The sequence below is a fragment of the Ceratotherium simum genome, chromosome 4 (assembly GCF_057802395.1).
Source record: "Ceratotherium simum simum isolate JZ-2026a chromosome 4, ASM5780239v1, whole genome shotgun sequence".
Classification (NCBI taxonomy): domain Eukaryota; kingdom Metazoa; phylum Chordata; class Mammalia; order Perissodactyla; family Rhinocerotidae; genus Ceratotherium; species Ceratotherium simum.
Window position 1 is genome coordinate 33,764,067 of NC_141903.1, and position 17,825 is coordinate 33,781,891.

Consider the following 17,825-nt stretch of genomic DNA (forward strand, 5'->3'; position numbering starts at 1 on the left):
CCAGCAGGATTCCCACCCTCTCCCCTGCCTTATTTTAGGCACAAACATAAAAGAGTTTCTTGCGGTATTCTCTCAAAATACTCAAACGTATTATCACATAGACACAGAGGAGACATTGATTGAAATTTTAGTAACTCATCAGTCACTCCTTTCAGGATACTTAGTCCCATTTCATTCATTCATTCCAAAAATGTTTCTTGAGCATCACTAAGTGCTATAGGTGTGTCTCTTATGCTTTTTTACAGGAATTGCAGAGTCCAGACTCGGGTTGTTGATATGTCATGCATAAAACTTTGAAAACAGCCGTTTTACTCTGGAAAGGTCATGTAAAAGGATAAAAAGTTCAATAACTTCATTCAACAAACATTGATCAAATGCCTCCTGTGTCTAAGTACTGTTAGGTACTGAAGGGATATGAAGACAAATGAGTCACATCCCTGCCCTCGAGAAGCACAGTCTAAGAGCTTATGCAGCAGCTAAAATCCTCTACATCTCCTGCTCCATCCCTCTCCTAGTTATGCTTTATATATGTTTGACTCAGTAGATATCGGCCTTTGCAAGAAAAGAATAGAAATAGAAAAGCAATCTAATTTTGCCCCTATTGGTATCTCTCGTAAAAGATTTGACTGGAAAGAGAGCTGAAGCCAATGGCCCTGGGTTTTGAAATTATTTCTGGATTTCAATGATCCCTTCTCTGTATCCTAACAACTGATAATTAAGACTTGGCGGTAATTCACAGCCCAAGCCAAACCCCTTTCTTCCCTTTTGCGAAGATATCTACAAAAAGCAGCCAGTAGGGGGATTTTAGTCTGGGGTTCCCTTTAACCTATATCAAACAGCCAAGCGACAGTGGGCACAGGAAACCCTCTCCTGAAGCTGTAATCTCAGCCGGGTTCAGGATGTGAACAGAGTTCAGTTTTTCATGCTGCCCACTAGTGGTCAGGAGACGAGATCATCAGAGTACTCGGTAGCCTTTAGCAGGTTGTTTGCTGAAATACTGGAATCAACCAGGTCAATTTTAAAGGGTTTGGAGCTAGGCAGTGACGGCTACATAGGGCGCAGATTTTTTTTTTTAAAGGTGGTTCTTCCAATTGATAATAAAATCAGTCGACCAATCAATCATTCGATCTCAGACTCATCACTGAATCTCATGCCTCTGCCACTTTGACAAGTTACTTGTCTACTCTGAGCCTTGTCTAAAATGAGAATAGTAACAGAGAGTAAGTACCTCGTACAGGGCTCGGAGGAGTCAGAGAGATAAGGCACAGAGCTCGCCTGCCAGCATGGCTGGCACATGGGAGGTGCCCCAGCAATGGTAGCTAAAAGACAAATAATCAGTTTATAAACCCCTTCCCCTCTTTATTTCTTAGGAAATATGTTACAGTTTTATGGGTTTTCCCACATAAATCAGTTTTGAGGTTTATTATAACCTTCTCTTATTTACATAAAAATATTGAGGGAGAATCCCCCCAAATCCAATTTGTCTAGGCTCCAGACATCCCTTCCCCCGCCCTAGTCCTGGCCGTCACTGTGGTTCCCCTGAAATACTCAGAACGTGATCTTAACATATTATACCTAATAATTTTTATATTTCCCCATTGGTAAAGGGAAGTTCTAAAACATCTCAGAGCTCTCCTCTTGTTCTTAACCAATTTTAGGTATTAATTTATCCTGATTCAAATTGTGTGTATGTGTATGAAAAGAATATATTTATTAAAAAAAAATAAGTTTGACAGGCTATATACCAAATATTAATATATTTGTCTCTGGGGGTAGTCAGTGGCTGATTTTATAATATGTGAATGCCTTCCTTGTGTTTTCCAAATTTTCTCCAGTGGGTATATGTCAACTATGTAATTGGGGAAAAAAGCATGCTAAATATAAAAACGAAGACAATGAAAACAATAGGCATGAATCAACTGTAAATCCTCGTGCCCCGGGCATTGCTCCAAGTGCACAGCAAGTGCTGACACATCCTGGTTGAGGGACGGACGGAGGGAGCACCTCCGATTTGGTCTGCTGACTCAGCCTATGACTCAGCCATTCTGTGCGTGTCAACTGCTCTAGTGTAACAGAGACATCAGGTGGGGGACGTGGCCGTCCTCAGCTTCGTCACAGAACACAGGCCTGACGCCCATTGAGGGGTGTCACGGGGTGAGCCTTCCCTGCAGGGGAGTGGGAAACCCACGCAGGTCCAAAACTGCCTACCTCCCTCCAGTCCTGATAATGGGCATCAAACAGTAACGTCTCGACTGAGTTCCTCCAGAGGCAGCAGAGTCACCCAATTAAATATTATGTCTATTCCCATCTTGTTCTAAAATGATCCAAAATGTCTCACCCAGTTGTCACTGCACTAGACTACAAATGAATAAGAAGCAGGATACTTCCTGTTACATAGTGTCTTACTAATCAAAGATAACTTTATTGCGTGCTTTATATGATCTCAAGAATCAAATTAAATTCACCACCTAGCTGGGGAACAGCTATTATTTGCAAGGCTCATGTCTAGGGGGCAGACACAAGGCTGACAAGATTCCATCTCTTCCCTCAGTAGGGCTTACAGTCTAATGGGATGAACATACCCACAAATAGGGAACAATGAACAATAGGATTGGAGACTACCAGAAAGGTGATCACCAACCACTGTGAGTGAAGAGATAATATAAAGATCACAACTTGGAATTGGAGCAAAGTCAATATACAGCAAGAGTGTTTTTCAATATACCTAACTGTTTTATATCCAGATATAATAAACGTATTCTAAAATCTTGACAAATAGAAAGTTCAAATAATTGGGGTTCCACCCACTCTCCAACAGATGAATTCCAAGTAAAAGAGTAGTGGTTGGTAGATATTTTTAAAGTAACTGCACTATTTAACATATTGTAGCTATCTTTCCAGCTTAATGAATTTACAGCTGCATTGGATTCCACTGAATGGATGTACTGCTAACCACTTAACCAACTGCCTTTCCATGGATACTTAGGTTGCTTCTAATTTGTTACCATTATATCCAACGCTTCAAAGACTATCCTTGAAAATACAGTTTTATACTTGCTCAACTATCTCCTATGGGTCAATTCCTACAAATGAAATTGCTGGGTCAAAGGTAATGCATATTTAAAATTTTGATACATATTGCCAAACTACCTTTAGAAGGTTTCCACCAATTTATCTTATCAACAGTGAATATAAGTGCCCATTTCCCATACTCTCACCAATACTAAGACTTGTAAATCTTTTTGCTTTTTGCAGATATTATAGCCAACATATGTTAAATCATTTTTTAATTTGCATTTTCTTGCTAGTGAGATTGAATATGTTTTCAAAGGTTTATTGCCCATTTTTAAAACAGCAGATGCAGCATGGCATTTTGATAACATCATAAGTCTATATGCATATGGCCTTATCTATGTCTCTCTGTGTGTACGTACATAAAGATGTAAGAAAGGATGTTCATCAGCTGTTAACAGTTGCCTATATCTGGGTGGGTGTGCTTTGGGGTGGTTTTTTCTTTTTTTAAAGTAAAGTCGTGATTTTAAAAAGTACAATTCTTTTTTATAACTAGCAAAAAATAAAGCCATTTTCGTTTTTAAAAAATTTTAAGTTCCAGGATATGTTTTATGCTTAGGACACATTTTCTGTAAGCATTTATGTTCATGAAAACACTAAGGTAAAATTTTGATATTGTGAGTGAAAATCACCAGGATGAAAAGTAATATTAGTAGGTTTTCATTCATTCAAGTCCAAACTTAAAAACCCCCACTGCATCACCATCTGGTTTTACCTGTTTTGGTAATGGTCACGCCTGTGTGCCATTGGTCTACAGAGACAAAAGGCCCAGCCCTGCCCTGAAGGTGCTTGTAGTCATTCAGGATCTCCCCACTGGGAGGCTCTAGGGTCCTGAGGACAGCAAATGGAAGGAGAGCTTACAATAACAGCAAAGGTATATTGAAGGCTCATATGTGCTGGGTCTTGTTCTAAGTCCTCATTACCACCCTCAGAAATAGGTCCCATTATTATCCCAATTTTACTAAAGAAGAATCTGAGGCACAGAGAGCCTCAGTAACTTGCCCAAGGTCACACAGTAGTAAACGGAGGAACCCCATTTAAAACCACTCACTAATAGTTCTACTCTCTGTTGGTTTTATCTTTTTAGCAGACACCAAATGAGGAATGTTTGTTCCTGGAAAGGCTGGAGGAAAACCATTACAACACCTACACGTCCAAGAAGCACGCAGAGAAGAACTGGTTCGTTGGTCTTAAGAAGAATGGAAGCTGCAAACGTGGTCCTCGGACTCACTATGGCCAGAAGGCAATCTTGTTTCTCCCCCTGCCAGTCTCCTCTGATTAAGGAAATCTGTTCTGAGTGCTGACGGCTCCAGAGGAGCCTGAAGGGGTCCTCACCTGGTTGACCCCAGATCGTTCCCTTGACCATTGGCTGCACTAACCCCCGGCCCACAGAGCCTGAATTTGTAAGCAATGCGCTTCTAAATGCCCAGTTCACTTCTTTGCTGAGCCCTTTACCGCAGCACAGTTTGGAACAGGGGTACCAAATTGCTTCTAGGGGCCAACTGGCTGGCCAGTCTGGGTCTGGTTTGGATGTCCATTGCCTCTGGGCACCTGCTGCAGGCTGAGCCTCTCAATGCAAAGGTGGGGCCAAATGAAGTGTGTTCAGGGGGCTGCCAAGTGGGTTATTAGTAACTGCATACAGTTCCCTCTTCTGAGTAAACCCTGTCTGCGATCCCCAAACATCTGGCATGACTCCCTTTTGTCCTTTCAATACCCCACAAATATTAGCAGAGAAGCTTATGGCTAGGTTAGAGGAAGGCAGCGTTCCATCACTACAAACAGGGATGAAGAAATCCCCCCTCAAGAACAGAAGGGATTAAAATGGCCAGGGGAGATAGGATTTTGGTGGACAGCTTAGAGGATGGATCTCAATGTGGAATAATTGAAGGATGAGTGGCTCAGCAACAGGAAAGCAGAATAAATGCACAGCCCTGAGAGCCCTTACCATGCCTTGACTTTCCCAAGGTTATTTGGCAGAAGGAAGTCCCTGAATATATCAGGTGGAGAGCATGAGAAGAGGGTTCTTGATAAAAGAAAGGATGTTGGACGTTGGTCAATTCATTTGGGTCCAGGGAGTGGGTGTGGGAGTGATGAGAAAGAGAGGCAAACTTGGGCTGAGGGGAATCATCCTCTAAGAGGATGATTCTAGAAGTGAGAAGGAAAGAGAAAGGGATGCCATGACTTGTGCTTGGCCACCAGAAAGCAGGGGCTTTGGGTTCCTCGGGCAGTGTTTACAGATCATACGGGGATCTTGTCTGAGTGTAGATTCTGGTTCAGTGGGTCTGGGGTGCAGTTTTTATATTTCTAACAAGCTCCCAGGTGCTGTAGATGCTGCTGCCCCCACTCCCATACTTTAAGTACCAAAGTCCTGGAGAACGTTATTCACATGAAGGTGGCTCACACCCCCGACCTCTTTCTTGCCTCACCCTTAAAAACCGCACACCCCACGAGTCTTCCTGAGCATTCAGGCGGCATCGGCAGTTATGCGTTAAGGAGCGTGGATTTAAGGCGCTTTGGCCTAATGCCTATAAAATGCCCATTTAGAAGATATACAAAAGCATACTTCAAAAATGTTAAACCCTCACAAACAGCTTTTCCCAAGAGACCATTTGTGTTACGATTACTTGTATAAATATGCTTCCTGCTTAAAGTAAACTTGACCCAAGTGGCTAGCAAATTAGAAATGCCATTCATCTCTGACATATGATACTGTTGCCATGTAAAGGCCTTTAATAAGCCATTTAAATTTACTGTGAGACTGTATGTTTTAATCACATTTATAAATATATAGCTCAAAGGCAGTTAAACTGTTTAGCATTCAGCCACTGAGAATTATAATAGGATACAATGTATAAGCTACTCAATTATCTACTACTTATACTACATTTACCTATAAAATGAGATTTTTCTTTGTTTTCCACTGTGCTGTTACAAATTTTTCTTTGAAAATGGGGACTCTTAAGCAATGATATGATAATTGTGGGTAAAAATTGATGAGAGTGTTAGCTCTTATTTTATAAGGAATTGAAGTAATTATTAATTGAAAAATAACTCCTTAGTAATTGAACTGTCATATTTAGAATGAAAGAAAAACAACAATTTGTGCAAGTTCAAAGCGCTGGTGCAATTGAAGAACTGAAGTAAGTTAAAACTATGGTTAGTAATATCATCCTGTGTTTGTACAGCAAAACAATTTCATAACTTTGTTTTTGTAACTTGGATAATTCTATTTCATTTTAGTAAATCTTTGCAGGCTAGTTGGGGATAGTGCAGTGTGGCTTCACATCTCTTTACTATGAAGATTTGGCCAGCAAAAGGTATCCAGAGAGGAAATCCAAGATATTTATAACGGTCCATAATTTTTAGCGTATGAATCAAATTCAAGTATAACATTGGCCAAGAAAAATTAAATCCTGTTGCTAACAGATGAGATGGAAGTCTGTGGTTTCAGAGACCCAAAACATTGTAGAAGAAACACTACTGTGACCTCGACAACCTCAGCCTAGTCATCCTTCATGTATTCATTCAATGAATAGTCATTAAGTGCCTACTGTGTGCCAGGCACTGTCCTAGGTACTGGGGCCCCTGGGAACCTTCTCTGTCTGGTTTGCTGCTGTATTCTCTCCCAGGGCATTATATTTATGATGAAAGATGCTGTGGATTCATTTCTTTCAGTCAAGTAAAAACAGACTTTGTAGGTTTCTGCTGAATAAACTGCAAGTCCCAGAAACCCAGGTTTGGGAAGAATTAGCAACCCCCAGCATAAGATAAACCCCCATCAAAATGTCAGCGGACAGAGGAAGGTAAACCTAATGTTTTCAACTGTAGAACCACGTGAGCTTCAGGGGGACCCCTTTCAAATCAGGAAAAGAGCCTGTCAGATCTTGGAAGAGGGAGTTCCCTGCTCTATTTTGAACATGCTCTGGTTCCTTAAACATGGAGCATTCCTATTGCTCTCTCTCTTCCTAGAGTAAGTCTTGTAGCCAACTGCCTGTCACATGCCTCTCGTGTGGATTCATTTTCAGGCCAACTGTTGAGTTGCCTGACATTCTAAACAAAGCATCAGGAGCATATATGCTTTTGATTGTTTTTGAGGTGGTGGTGGAGGTGGTGGTGATCTGTTTCCTTGGAAGGGATAATAAGTAAAGCCTCCTACGGCCAACAGTGTGTACTTACAAAAGCTGACTGCAGCATCATGTGTTCCTGAAGATCAAGGTCCTTGCTTTGTGTGGGAGGTGAAGTCCTCGCCTTGTAGAACATACAGCCCAAACCAGCCGAGCTCACGGGCTGCAAAGCGGACCTCTGATGAAGTAGACGCCTGTCATTTTACATCACTGGCTCTTTTTTTTGCACCTTATAAAGTATTAATAAATGTTCCACTAATAGGTGATAATGTCTCTGAGTTTCTGAGCATCATGGTGTCTCATCTTCCCATGGAAAGACTTCCTCTGGCACCCGAGGTGTGGCTGCTTTGTTTTCCTCACTTAGCTCATCATCAGATAGGCGATTTTACAGGCTGACAGGAAAAGCTAAGGTAGAAACATTTTTCATTTTGTTTGGAAACCTAAGGCAACATTGGTGCTTTTCTAGGGATCCATTAGGGAAATATAGTCAGGGAATTCGCCCCCTGAAGAGCCAAGCACCATAAATAACTCAGTTGACACTTTTTCTTCATAGTATAAATCCTGCGAAATTATGCTACCATTGTAGAGTTGGCCAGCTTGTGCTTATGCAAAGATACTGTGACCTGAAAAAAATATATAAGGACTTATTTACAATTTTAAGTCAATGGCGAGAGGTGCATCTCTTGCATCTCAAAAGCTTTGATATGAGGCTATACGTTCGCCCACCAGATTTTCAGAAATTATTATTATGCTAAGTAACGTCTCCTTAAATAAACTTCTGAATATAATGATTTCTGATTCTTAGGAGAAAGTACACTGTTGCCTAGACATCGTGGCAGAATCAGATCACACGCGCACACTCACACATGCACGTACACTACCTATAAAAAAAACAGTTGGGTAGTGTTTGCTCACTCTTCTAATTACATTCCACAATCAATCCCTCCTTTTCCTTTTAAAGTGGTCTAAAGCAGTATTTTCCTCCCTTTTGGAGCTTGGTTCACAATAAGAACTACATTTTCCATTACAACCCAGCACATACAACCCTTGTACACACACAACTGAAACAAAAATGTCACAAAACTATATATACGAGACACACTCAGATTTTTCTATTACATTCCACTAAAAAATGCTGGTCAAAGATCAATTAAATTGGGTCATGACATTAATAGGTCATGACCTATTAATACATATACAACCACAGTTTGAAAGCACTGGCTTAAAGCAGCTGCTCTCCTTCCCAAAGAGAACGAGACCCAATTGGGATCCTGTATTATAACTTTAGTGTTTTCAAAGACACGGTTTGTTCGTGAATAAACAAGACAAGGGGACATCCTGTTACCCAGGAACCATCTGTTCTGAGGGCCTGGTGAGTTCTTTTAGCTGGTTTGCTACTAATCATGCAAAATGAATGCAATGATGCAGATCCCCCGGACACCCACTGCTGCCTCCAACGCTGGTCTTAGCAGATTTCTGCTCTCAGAACCCTACAGACCTTGACAACCTCCCCTCCTACGGAATTCTCATCACTTTGGGCCTTGAGGTGATTCCCTCCCTAACTCCCACAGTCTTCACTTCATTCCTCTCTCTTGTCCCCAAATTCCTATTTCATAACCATTTCTAAACAAGACATGAAAAGTAGACTGAGGCAGGAAAGGCCTAGAAACTCAGAGCCTCTGAGCATCCTCCCCAGCCCCCATCACTTCCTGGAAATTGACCTCTTATTTACCTAAAAGACAAGAGTTCACCATTCATGACTCAGTCATAAGATAAATGCCATTGCTACTGGAATGCATTTTATTCAGGGATTTAAAAATTCCCATCTTTGCTGAACCAACTAAAAAAAGTTAACTCCACGCCCTAAATGTTTGAGGGGGTTAGGGTCGCTGAGAATTAGGCCTCTGATGGGTAAACTGGACGGCAAGGAGAAAACTATAAATGAAGTCATGGCTTTTCATATTGATGTCCTGTCTGCCACGGGGCAGGCTGAGGAGGGGGATCCCAACCCTAAGCACTTTGGGGTTGTTGTCGTATTAATAAGTATGGTACTAGTGACATATCAAACAATGATGTGCCTTCAACTGCACTTTCACAAATGAACAAAACCTATTTTGAGGGACAGTAGTGCAGTGTAGAAATCTTTAAGCCCAACCAAGCTGTGGGACTTGTATGTTCTCCATTTCAAAACTACCAGGGGTTTGTTTGACAACTGTTAAAATCGAAATGATGGCTTGTAAAAAGTGGCACATACCCTTCTTCCTACTCCACTCCCTAAATCTGCCCCCTAGAAAGAAACTCCCTTGTCATTGTACACAAAATTTACTCTAACATCCAGTCAGAAAACTCAGAGCTTGAGATGTGGGGATCTGGCATTGGGCACTCTGGATTCCAGTGATTCATCTAACATTCTCTCGACTTAGGGGAAAATGTACTAAATGACCATTGGTATCTGTCCGAAATATTGTACCCACTTTGCGGTTGACATATTGATCATGACATACTACACTGTGAGCTTTCCACCCTACTTATAAAATTAAAAAGAGAAACCAGGTCACACACAGCCTGAAGCTAGAGTGTGGGTTTGCTTTATAAAATGCATATATTGTAGGACCTAGTTTTGGGGTCTTCTGATGGGTCCGAGAATGTTTGTGATGTGGACAGGAGGTATTTCCCAAATTGCTTCCTTCCCTCCTAGCTTCCCACTGTCACACAGGCTAAATTTACACGTTCAGCAGCAACTAAACATTGGTGTCTATTTTATTACATAAACAAGCAAAACCTCACCACGTCCTTGATGTGCTTTTCTATTAGCCCTAATGAAAGGTTGGGCATTCCTTGTTTGGAACCGTATTCGATTTCAGGATTTGGTTCATTTGGCTGCAGTGTTTGGAGATGTAGATGTAGACAGGCAATTTGTGCAAACTGTCACAGAAACACGCATCATTGTGATTTTCATGTTTTCCTGCCTCAGGAGAAAATTTTTTTAGTCTGACCCAGAGATACATAAGAGCAAGATGTCAAATTATTTTACTGATACGCCTCAGCCCAAACTCTTTATTCTCCAAAATAGGTCATAAGAGTATTATTATATACTAACTTGTCTTGTGTAGCTTGGAAAAACAGAAGTGTTCATAGCCTGGGAACGTCAACTGTGTTGAGAGTTCAGTAACTTCCTGTAGAAATGAACAGTCAAATCTATGGTATCCTCAAAATAGAACATCTGCATTAGGAACCTGGGAAATGGTGCAGGTTTTAGGACTGGCCAGATTATTTCTGATAATACAGGACAAAATTGCAAATCCAGGGAGGTGGTGCAGAGAGGACAAGAGAGAGAGAAATTTGTTTCTTTATTCTTGGTGCTACTGGAATCTGTCATACAATATTTAATTGAAGTGAAGAAGAGAGATGGGTTTTACAGATTGCTTGAAAATGTGTAACTCCCAAGCAACTTGAATATCTGGGAAGAATTTGATGGGACAGAGGGCTACCCTGTACAATCTAGTCTCAAGAATAAATAGCAGCAATAAGGTGAGAACACAGCCTCTTTCATCACTAACTCATCCATTCATTAATCATTTATTGAGTGTCCACCATTGTGTGAGTCAGGGTCCAATCAGCAGATAGAGGCCACACCAAAAATTTGAAACAGGGAAATTTTAACGGAAAGAATGATTAAGTAGTGAAAGGGGATTAACTACTAAGCAGGGTAAAGAGATCGCTAAAGAATCTTGGGAAAGCAGATATAGGGAGCAGGTACTATTCCCCAGGCTGAGGGAAGGAACAAACTTGAGAGAGGCCCTTGTCTCAAGGATGAGATTCAGACTTCACTGGCGGAGGAGGGCTGTGGCGCAGAGGACGGTAAGCAGCTCAGCAAGGTGCTTCAGGGAGCTTCCCACGGGAGTGCTGGGGGAACTCTCTGGAAGCAACTTGCCCGGGTGCCAGCGAAACTCACTGGAGGCTGTGCACTGCTAGGTCTCCCGCAGGAAGCGGCCACTGTGCCACAGGAGAAAGAGGAAAAACACAAGAACCCTGAAGAAAAGCCCCTGCCCCTTGCAGTGACCCTCCAGTGCCCTCTACTGACAATCCTTAAGTTGCATCAGCTGACAAAGGGAAACGTGTACAGGGTCCAGCACCGGTATCACAAGAGACAGCAAAGAAGAATGGATCTGGAGACACAAGCAATAAGTTGGTAACTGGCATAACCATGATCTAGATATTCTGCTAGACACAGTATTAAAAGATGAATAAATGTGGTCCTTTCCTTAAAAGCACATTATATAAAAAGAACAAAAAGTATAATATGCTTTTAAGGAAAGGACCACATTTATTCATCTTTTAATACTGTGTCTAGCAACAAAAAGAATAAAATACCTAGGAATAAACTTAACCAAAGAGGTGAAAGATCTGTACACCGAAAACTATAAAACATTTCTGAAAGAAATTAAAGAAGACGCAAAGAAATGGAAAGATATTCCGTGCTCTTGGATTGGAAGAATTAACATAGTTAAGATGTCCATACTTCCTAAAGCCATCTATAGATTCAATGCAATCCCTATCAAAGTTCCAACAACATTTTTCACAGAAATAGAACAAAGAATCCTAAAATTTATATGGAACAACAAAAGACCCCGAATAGCTAAAGGAATCCTGAGAAAAAAGAACAAAGCTGGAGGTATCACACTTCCTGATTTCAAAATATACTACAAAGCTATAGTAACCAAAACAGCATGGTACTGGCACAAAAACAGACACACAGATCAATGGAATAGAATCGAAAGCCCAGAAATAAACCCACACATCTATGGACAGCTAATCTTTGACAAAAGAGCCAAGAACATACAATGGGGAAAAGAAAGTCTCTTCAACAAATGGTGTTGGGAAAACTGGATAGCCACATGCAAAAAAATGAAAGTAGACCCTTGCCTTACACCATGCACAAAAATTAACTCCAAATGGATTAAAGACTTGAATGTAAGACCTGAAACTATGAAACTTCTAGAAGAAAACATAGGCAGTACGCTCTTCGACATCGGTCTTAGCAACAACTTGTCAAACACCACATCTGACCGGGCAAGAGAAACAATAGAAAAAATAAACAAATGGGACTACATCAAACTAAAAAGCTTCTGCACAGCAAAGGAAACCATCAACAAAACGAAAAGACAACCTAACAATTGGGAGAAGATATTTGCAAACCATACTTCTGATAAGGGCTTAATCTCCAAAATATATAAAGAAGTCATGCATCTCAACAACAAAAAAACTACCAACCCAATTAAAAAATGGGCAAAAGACCTGAACAGACATTTCTCCAAAGAAGATATACAGATGGCCAACAGACACATGAAAAGATGTTCAAAATCACTAACTATCAGGGAAATGCAAATCAAAACTACAATGAGATATCACCTCACGCCCGTCAGAATGGCTATAATTAACAAGACAGGAAACAACATGTGTTGGAGAGGATGTGGAAAGAAGGGAACTCTCATACACTGCTGGTGGGAGTGCAAACTGGTGCAGCCACTATGGAAAACAGTATGGAGATTCCTCAAAAAAGCAAGGATAGAACTACCATATGATCCAGCTATTCCACTGTTGGGTATTTATCCAAAGAACTTGAAAACACCAATTTGCAAAGGTACATGCACCCCTGTGTTCATTGCAGCGTTATTCACAATAGCCAAGACTTGGAAGCAACCTAAGTGCCCATCAAGGGATGAATGGATAAAGAAGATGTGGTATATATACACAATGGAATACTACTCAGCCATAAGAAACGATGAAATCCAGCCATTTGTGACAACATGGATGGACATTGAGGGTATAATGCAAAGTGAAATAAGTCAGAGGGAGAAGGTCAAATACCGTATGATTTCCTTCATTAAGTAGTAGATAATAACAACAATAAACAAACACATAGGGACAGAGATTGGATTGGTGGTTACCAGAGGGGAAGTGGGGAGGGAGGAGGGTGAAAGGGATAATTCGGTACTTGTGTGGTGATGGGTTGTAATTAGTATTTGGGTGGTGAACATGATGTAATCTATGCAGAAATAGAAGTACAATGATGTACACCTGAAATTTTTACAATGTTATAAACCAATAATAATAAAAAAAAAGCATATTATAGTAGTGGACAAAGTCCCTGATGGAAAAAAAACAAAACAAAAAAATGCTCCTGTCTTTCTAAGCCCTCTGAGCTTTTCTGAAGGCCACCATGTATGTTCAAGGTACTTTCTTGAGATAGTAAGTCATTCCATAATTTAAATCAACCCAAATCAATGGAATATACACATACAGAGAAGATAGCTTTGGAGCCAGATTGGCAGAGTTGGAATCCCGGCTCCTCCATTTACTAACTTAGTAACTTTGGGTGAGTTGCTTAATCTATCTGTCCTCCATTTCCTCCTCTATGAAATGAGGATACAAATAGTGTTGACCTCGCAGGGTTGTTGGGAGGATCAAATGAGATGGAGGCATGCAAGTATTTTTAACACGATATCTGGCATATGATAAAGATCAAATAAACATTTGCTATAATTTTTATAATGAATATAGTTATACATATTATATAATAATAAGATAGAGCTAAAAATGATCTTTCAGATTCTCCATTTAGGTTCCCAATGATCAATTTCATAAATTCATATTTAGAGAGATCTTGCTTTATAGCAATTCCTTTGAAAAAGATACAGGAATCCTGGTTGACTCCAAGCTTACTTCTATAAGGCACAGATTACGGGATGTAATTGCTTATTGTAGTTTGAGCTGGAGTCCACATCTGGGCTATTGTATCTCATTCTAGATGCTGCATATTAAATGAAGTTTTACAAATTAAAAACAGAAAATGTTATGTTGAGGGTAACAGGTGAATAATAAGGGGCCAGAAAAACATATACAAAAAAACAGCTAAAGAAACTAGGTGTTTTTAGTTAAGAGAAGATTTAAAATGAGATATTATAGCTCTTTTCAGATAGTTCGAGGGTCATTTTGTTTTTCTTGCTTTGGTAGTCAAAATGAGTATAGGTATTTGGAACTTGATAAGGCAGTGGTTTTTGGTTCAATATAAAGAAAAAATTTTTTTCTAACAACTACAGCCATTCCAACCACGGTTGAAGCACATCCACAGGTGATTGACACCTGCCGTGCCTCGAGACTTTCACACAGAGTTTGGACAGACATCTGTGGTAGACTCTGTGATGCATCACCCAGGTCCTCCTTCAGAAATGATCCTCCCAGCTGCCGAGAGGGAACCTGCAGACACACCTTAGCCATCAGCAGCGGCAGGGATGGCCTTGGTGTAGAGAGCTGAAGGGCATGCCCCTCTCAGGTGGTCTGCATAGGTGCACAATTGCCTGGCCCCTTTGCCTCAGCTTTGGACAGCTCTAAAGGACCATTCCAACTTCAGAACTCATGAAGTCAGCTGAGGCCTCTTTTGAGACTGTCTTAACTTCTCCTCCTGCCCTAGCTGCTTGCTTCTCTTCCACAGGTGTTGATCCCAAGATCCCTAATAAACTTCCGCATGCTAATCTTCATCTCAGAGTTTGCTTCCCAGGGAACCTAGCCTGTGACAATACCTGCCAAGGATACTAGAGGCACTGCTCTGAGTGGGATAACTGCAAAGGTCCCCTGCAGTCCTGACTCTGCAAAGTCTTTGGGCAAGCTGAATGTTCTAAGTCTAAAAAGTTCCAACCCATCTCCACTGTGTGCAATCCATATGGATGATCCTCAAGAGAAATCTCAGCCCTCTTTCTGATCATCTGATCTATGGCTGGCCTGGTGTCACTTGGGAGGGGCACTTGTTGAGTCATTAGATAGTTCATTCAATCACATGTCCAGTCTTTCAACAAATATTTATTAAGGCCCAAATATGCACCAGGCCTGGTGGGTACAATGGTGCACCAAAAAGCTCTTTCCTTCTTACACTCTAGTGAGGGGAACATCTGACCATATTATTCCCCAAATTTCAGTCATTTGAATACTGCTTCCAAAATTTTTGCCATATAGACCCACTACCTGATCATCATACTTCTAATTCATATGGCTTATGAAAGGTGGATTCACAGTTTTATCTACTTTAGGCCCACTGTAAGCAAAAATGTCCACAAAAGGATAAGGATTAATTACTACTGCTATATATTTTTCTAATACATGTTAAAATAAAATAAAAAAAGAACACCTGCATATCATCTGTCCCATACACATAGACTACACTTTAGGAAGCAGTTTACACAAAGCATCACACAGAGAAATGTAAAATTGCAAGTGTGACAGGTGTTTACAAAGGAAAGTATCTAGTGTCCTCAGAATATATAACAGGGGGGTTTAACTTACTCAAGGGCTTCCCTGAGGAAGTGAGCTGATAGCTGAAGGAAGAATAAGAGTTGACCAGGTAAAGAGGTGGAGTGTGGGTTGTGAAGAACATTCTAGATAGAGGCAGCAGCATGCACTAAGGCCCTCCCAATGCCAGTGAGGCTCAAGTGTGGAGAGCTCAGGGTGGGGGGCATGGTGTGAACTGAGGCCAGCCAGCAAAGTAGAGGCCAGTGATGGAAGAGGGAAGTTAGGTGGACTCCATTCTCCAACATCTGTAGGTAACCAAGTGGAAGCTATATATACATAATCCTTCTCTCTCCCCCTTTCTCTCCCCACGCAACTGAGTTATAACACTTCTCCAGACCCTCTGCCAAAGGACACAAATAATCAGTCTCAGCATGCATGTTTCTGGACTGGGTTCAAATCTGAGACTGTGAAATGTATTCCAGACTTGAAACTTTGGGGGTGAGGTTATATTTGCTAAACATTTAGATCTTTCCCTGAGGCTTTTATTCATTCCATCCAGCAGGTGGAGTATAGGAAAATGCTTTTCGTTTCCAACAAATCCCCTTATATCCAAAAGGAAAGGTTTGCCAGCATAGTCAAGGGTGAGAGAGAGAACAACGAAGCAGTGATTGTGTATCTGAGTCTCATTCAGATGGAAAACATGAACTAATGAGCTTCTTATTGCTGAGCTTCCAAAGATTCCGTAGTTGACATTTCTGTCCAAGTTTGGGGAGCTGTGCTATTAATCAGTCCAAAAACAAACGAAGCAGCTTAAAAAGAATCACACAACCAAAAATCACATCCTTCACAAGATAGAAAAACAACAAGGCAACTTGAAAACTCTTCAGAGATGGTGCCAGTTTCAGGGTTTGGGGGGATTTGGCTGGCTGGCGGAGATGTCTTAATCTGGGTATGAAAATAGATAATAAACATAACCATGTTTACACAGATCTAACGAGGAAAACTTAACAGCCCACGTTACCCTGCAGATACTGGCTTCTTAAAGGCCTGTGGTCAACTAGTGACCTCCTAGAAAGAACAGAGACAGAAAGCGAATAGAGATAGAATAGTTTTCAGTACTCTGGATTCTGTAACAAACATGACTGATGCCATATAATAACCACTCTGAATTGATCTCATTCCTTTTTCTAGAAGGCATGTAGACCTGCCTTCCTGACACAAAGGAGATAGCTCCTGAATCCCTGCTATAGAGGAGGGATTGGAACTGACATCGAGGAATGAAGAAAGAAAAGGGCTCTATTGAGAAGTCCACAACTTCGCCAGGGAATGGGGTATAAAAACAAATCATTAGAATGCAACGTCAGGAAAGCTAAGAGAAATGCGTACAGGGTGCAGCAGGAGCACAGGCAGGAGGAAAACATCCTCCCAGAGGAGTTAGGGAAAGCTTCCCAGAGGAGGTGATGTTTGACCTGTGTCAGAAGGGATGATCAGGTGTTTACCAGGTGGGGAAGTGGGAAAGGAAGTAGGACCACGAAGTCTCATGTCACATATGGATTAGGCACTGGAGAGTCAGCTTGTAAAAGGGAGCCAGTCACACATGGTCCAAGTCAGCCCTGAAAAACCTGCAGGGAGACGGATGTACCATCTCTCAGTAAATCACTGGCATGCGTTTGGGGGGGGTAGGTCATTTGAACATTGTGAATAATTAAGCACTGTAATCACAGTCAGTCAGAGAAGTGTTCCCAGAAGTGAGACGCCCAGAAAACAGCAGAATACAGCAGATTCCTATCTACTCCTCACTCCCCTGGGAGCACATATGCATGGAGTAGAATCCAGGCAGATCAGCCACACTGTTTACTGTTCCTTCTCCTCTCTCTCTCTCTCTCCCTCCTTCTCCTGAGTGAGTAAGGTTGATTTCTTCTAAATTGACTATGTGTGTGTGATGTCACTTTCCTGCCAAGTATAGGGCACAAGCTTGGAGTTACCCAAGTATAGAGCATACTATGACGTATATGACTTCCCTAAGCCTTGGTTTTGACATCTCTAATACAGGGAGGATATTAAAACCTTCTTCATAAGGTTGTCAGGATTAAATGAACTAATCCGTGCAGATTGCATAGACCACTGCTTGGTACAGGGTAAGTGGTCAATAACTAGTAACTATTAGGGCTATTATTATTACTCCAATCAGGGGAGACAGTATGTGTTAGGACACAGGAGTGCAAAGGAGAATGGTGTTTTTAAAGAATGGTGAGCAGCATAACTAGACAGAAGCTGGTAAGGTAGGCTCTGGGGAATCTGTGAAGGTTCTTTATTGCGGAACTAAACTTAAACTCTGCCTTT

The 17,825-nt window shown here is 41.2% G+C and overlaps 1 protein-coding gene and 1 long non-coding RNA gene across 4 annotated transcripts in view; one reads left to right on the forward strand and one right to left on the reverse strand.

Moving 5' to 3' along the window:
* FGF1 (fibroblast growth factor 1) overlaps window positions 1–4,637 on the forward strand; it is a 94,421-nt gene extending 89,784 nt beyond the window's left edge. Inside the window, exon 5 of one of the 2 annotated variants that reach the window (XM_087429627.1) lies at window positions 4,160–4,637. In XM_087429627.1, the coding sequence (XP_087285753.1) occupies window positions 4,160–4,354 (195 nt within the window). In that variant the 3' untranslated portion in view covers window positions 4,355–4,637. The remainder of the gene's footprint in view (window positions 1–4,159) is intronic. The other variant, XM_014794975.2, reaches the window with a different exon arrangement.
* LOC147917236 (uncharacterized) overlaps window positions 1–17,825 on the reverse strand; it is a 255,518-nt gene that overhangs the window by 13,861 nt on the left and 223,832 nt on the right. Inside the window, exon 9 of one of the 2 annotated variants that reach the window (XR_015551935.1) lies at window positions 7,346–7,819. The exons of the other annotated variant lie outside the window; for it this stretch is intronic. This is a non-coding gene — a long non-coding RNA (uncharacterized LOC147917236). Of the gene's footprint in view, window positions 1–7,345; window positions 7,820–17,825 lie in introns of those variants that run through there. 2 annotated transcript variants of the gene reach the window in all.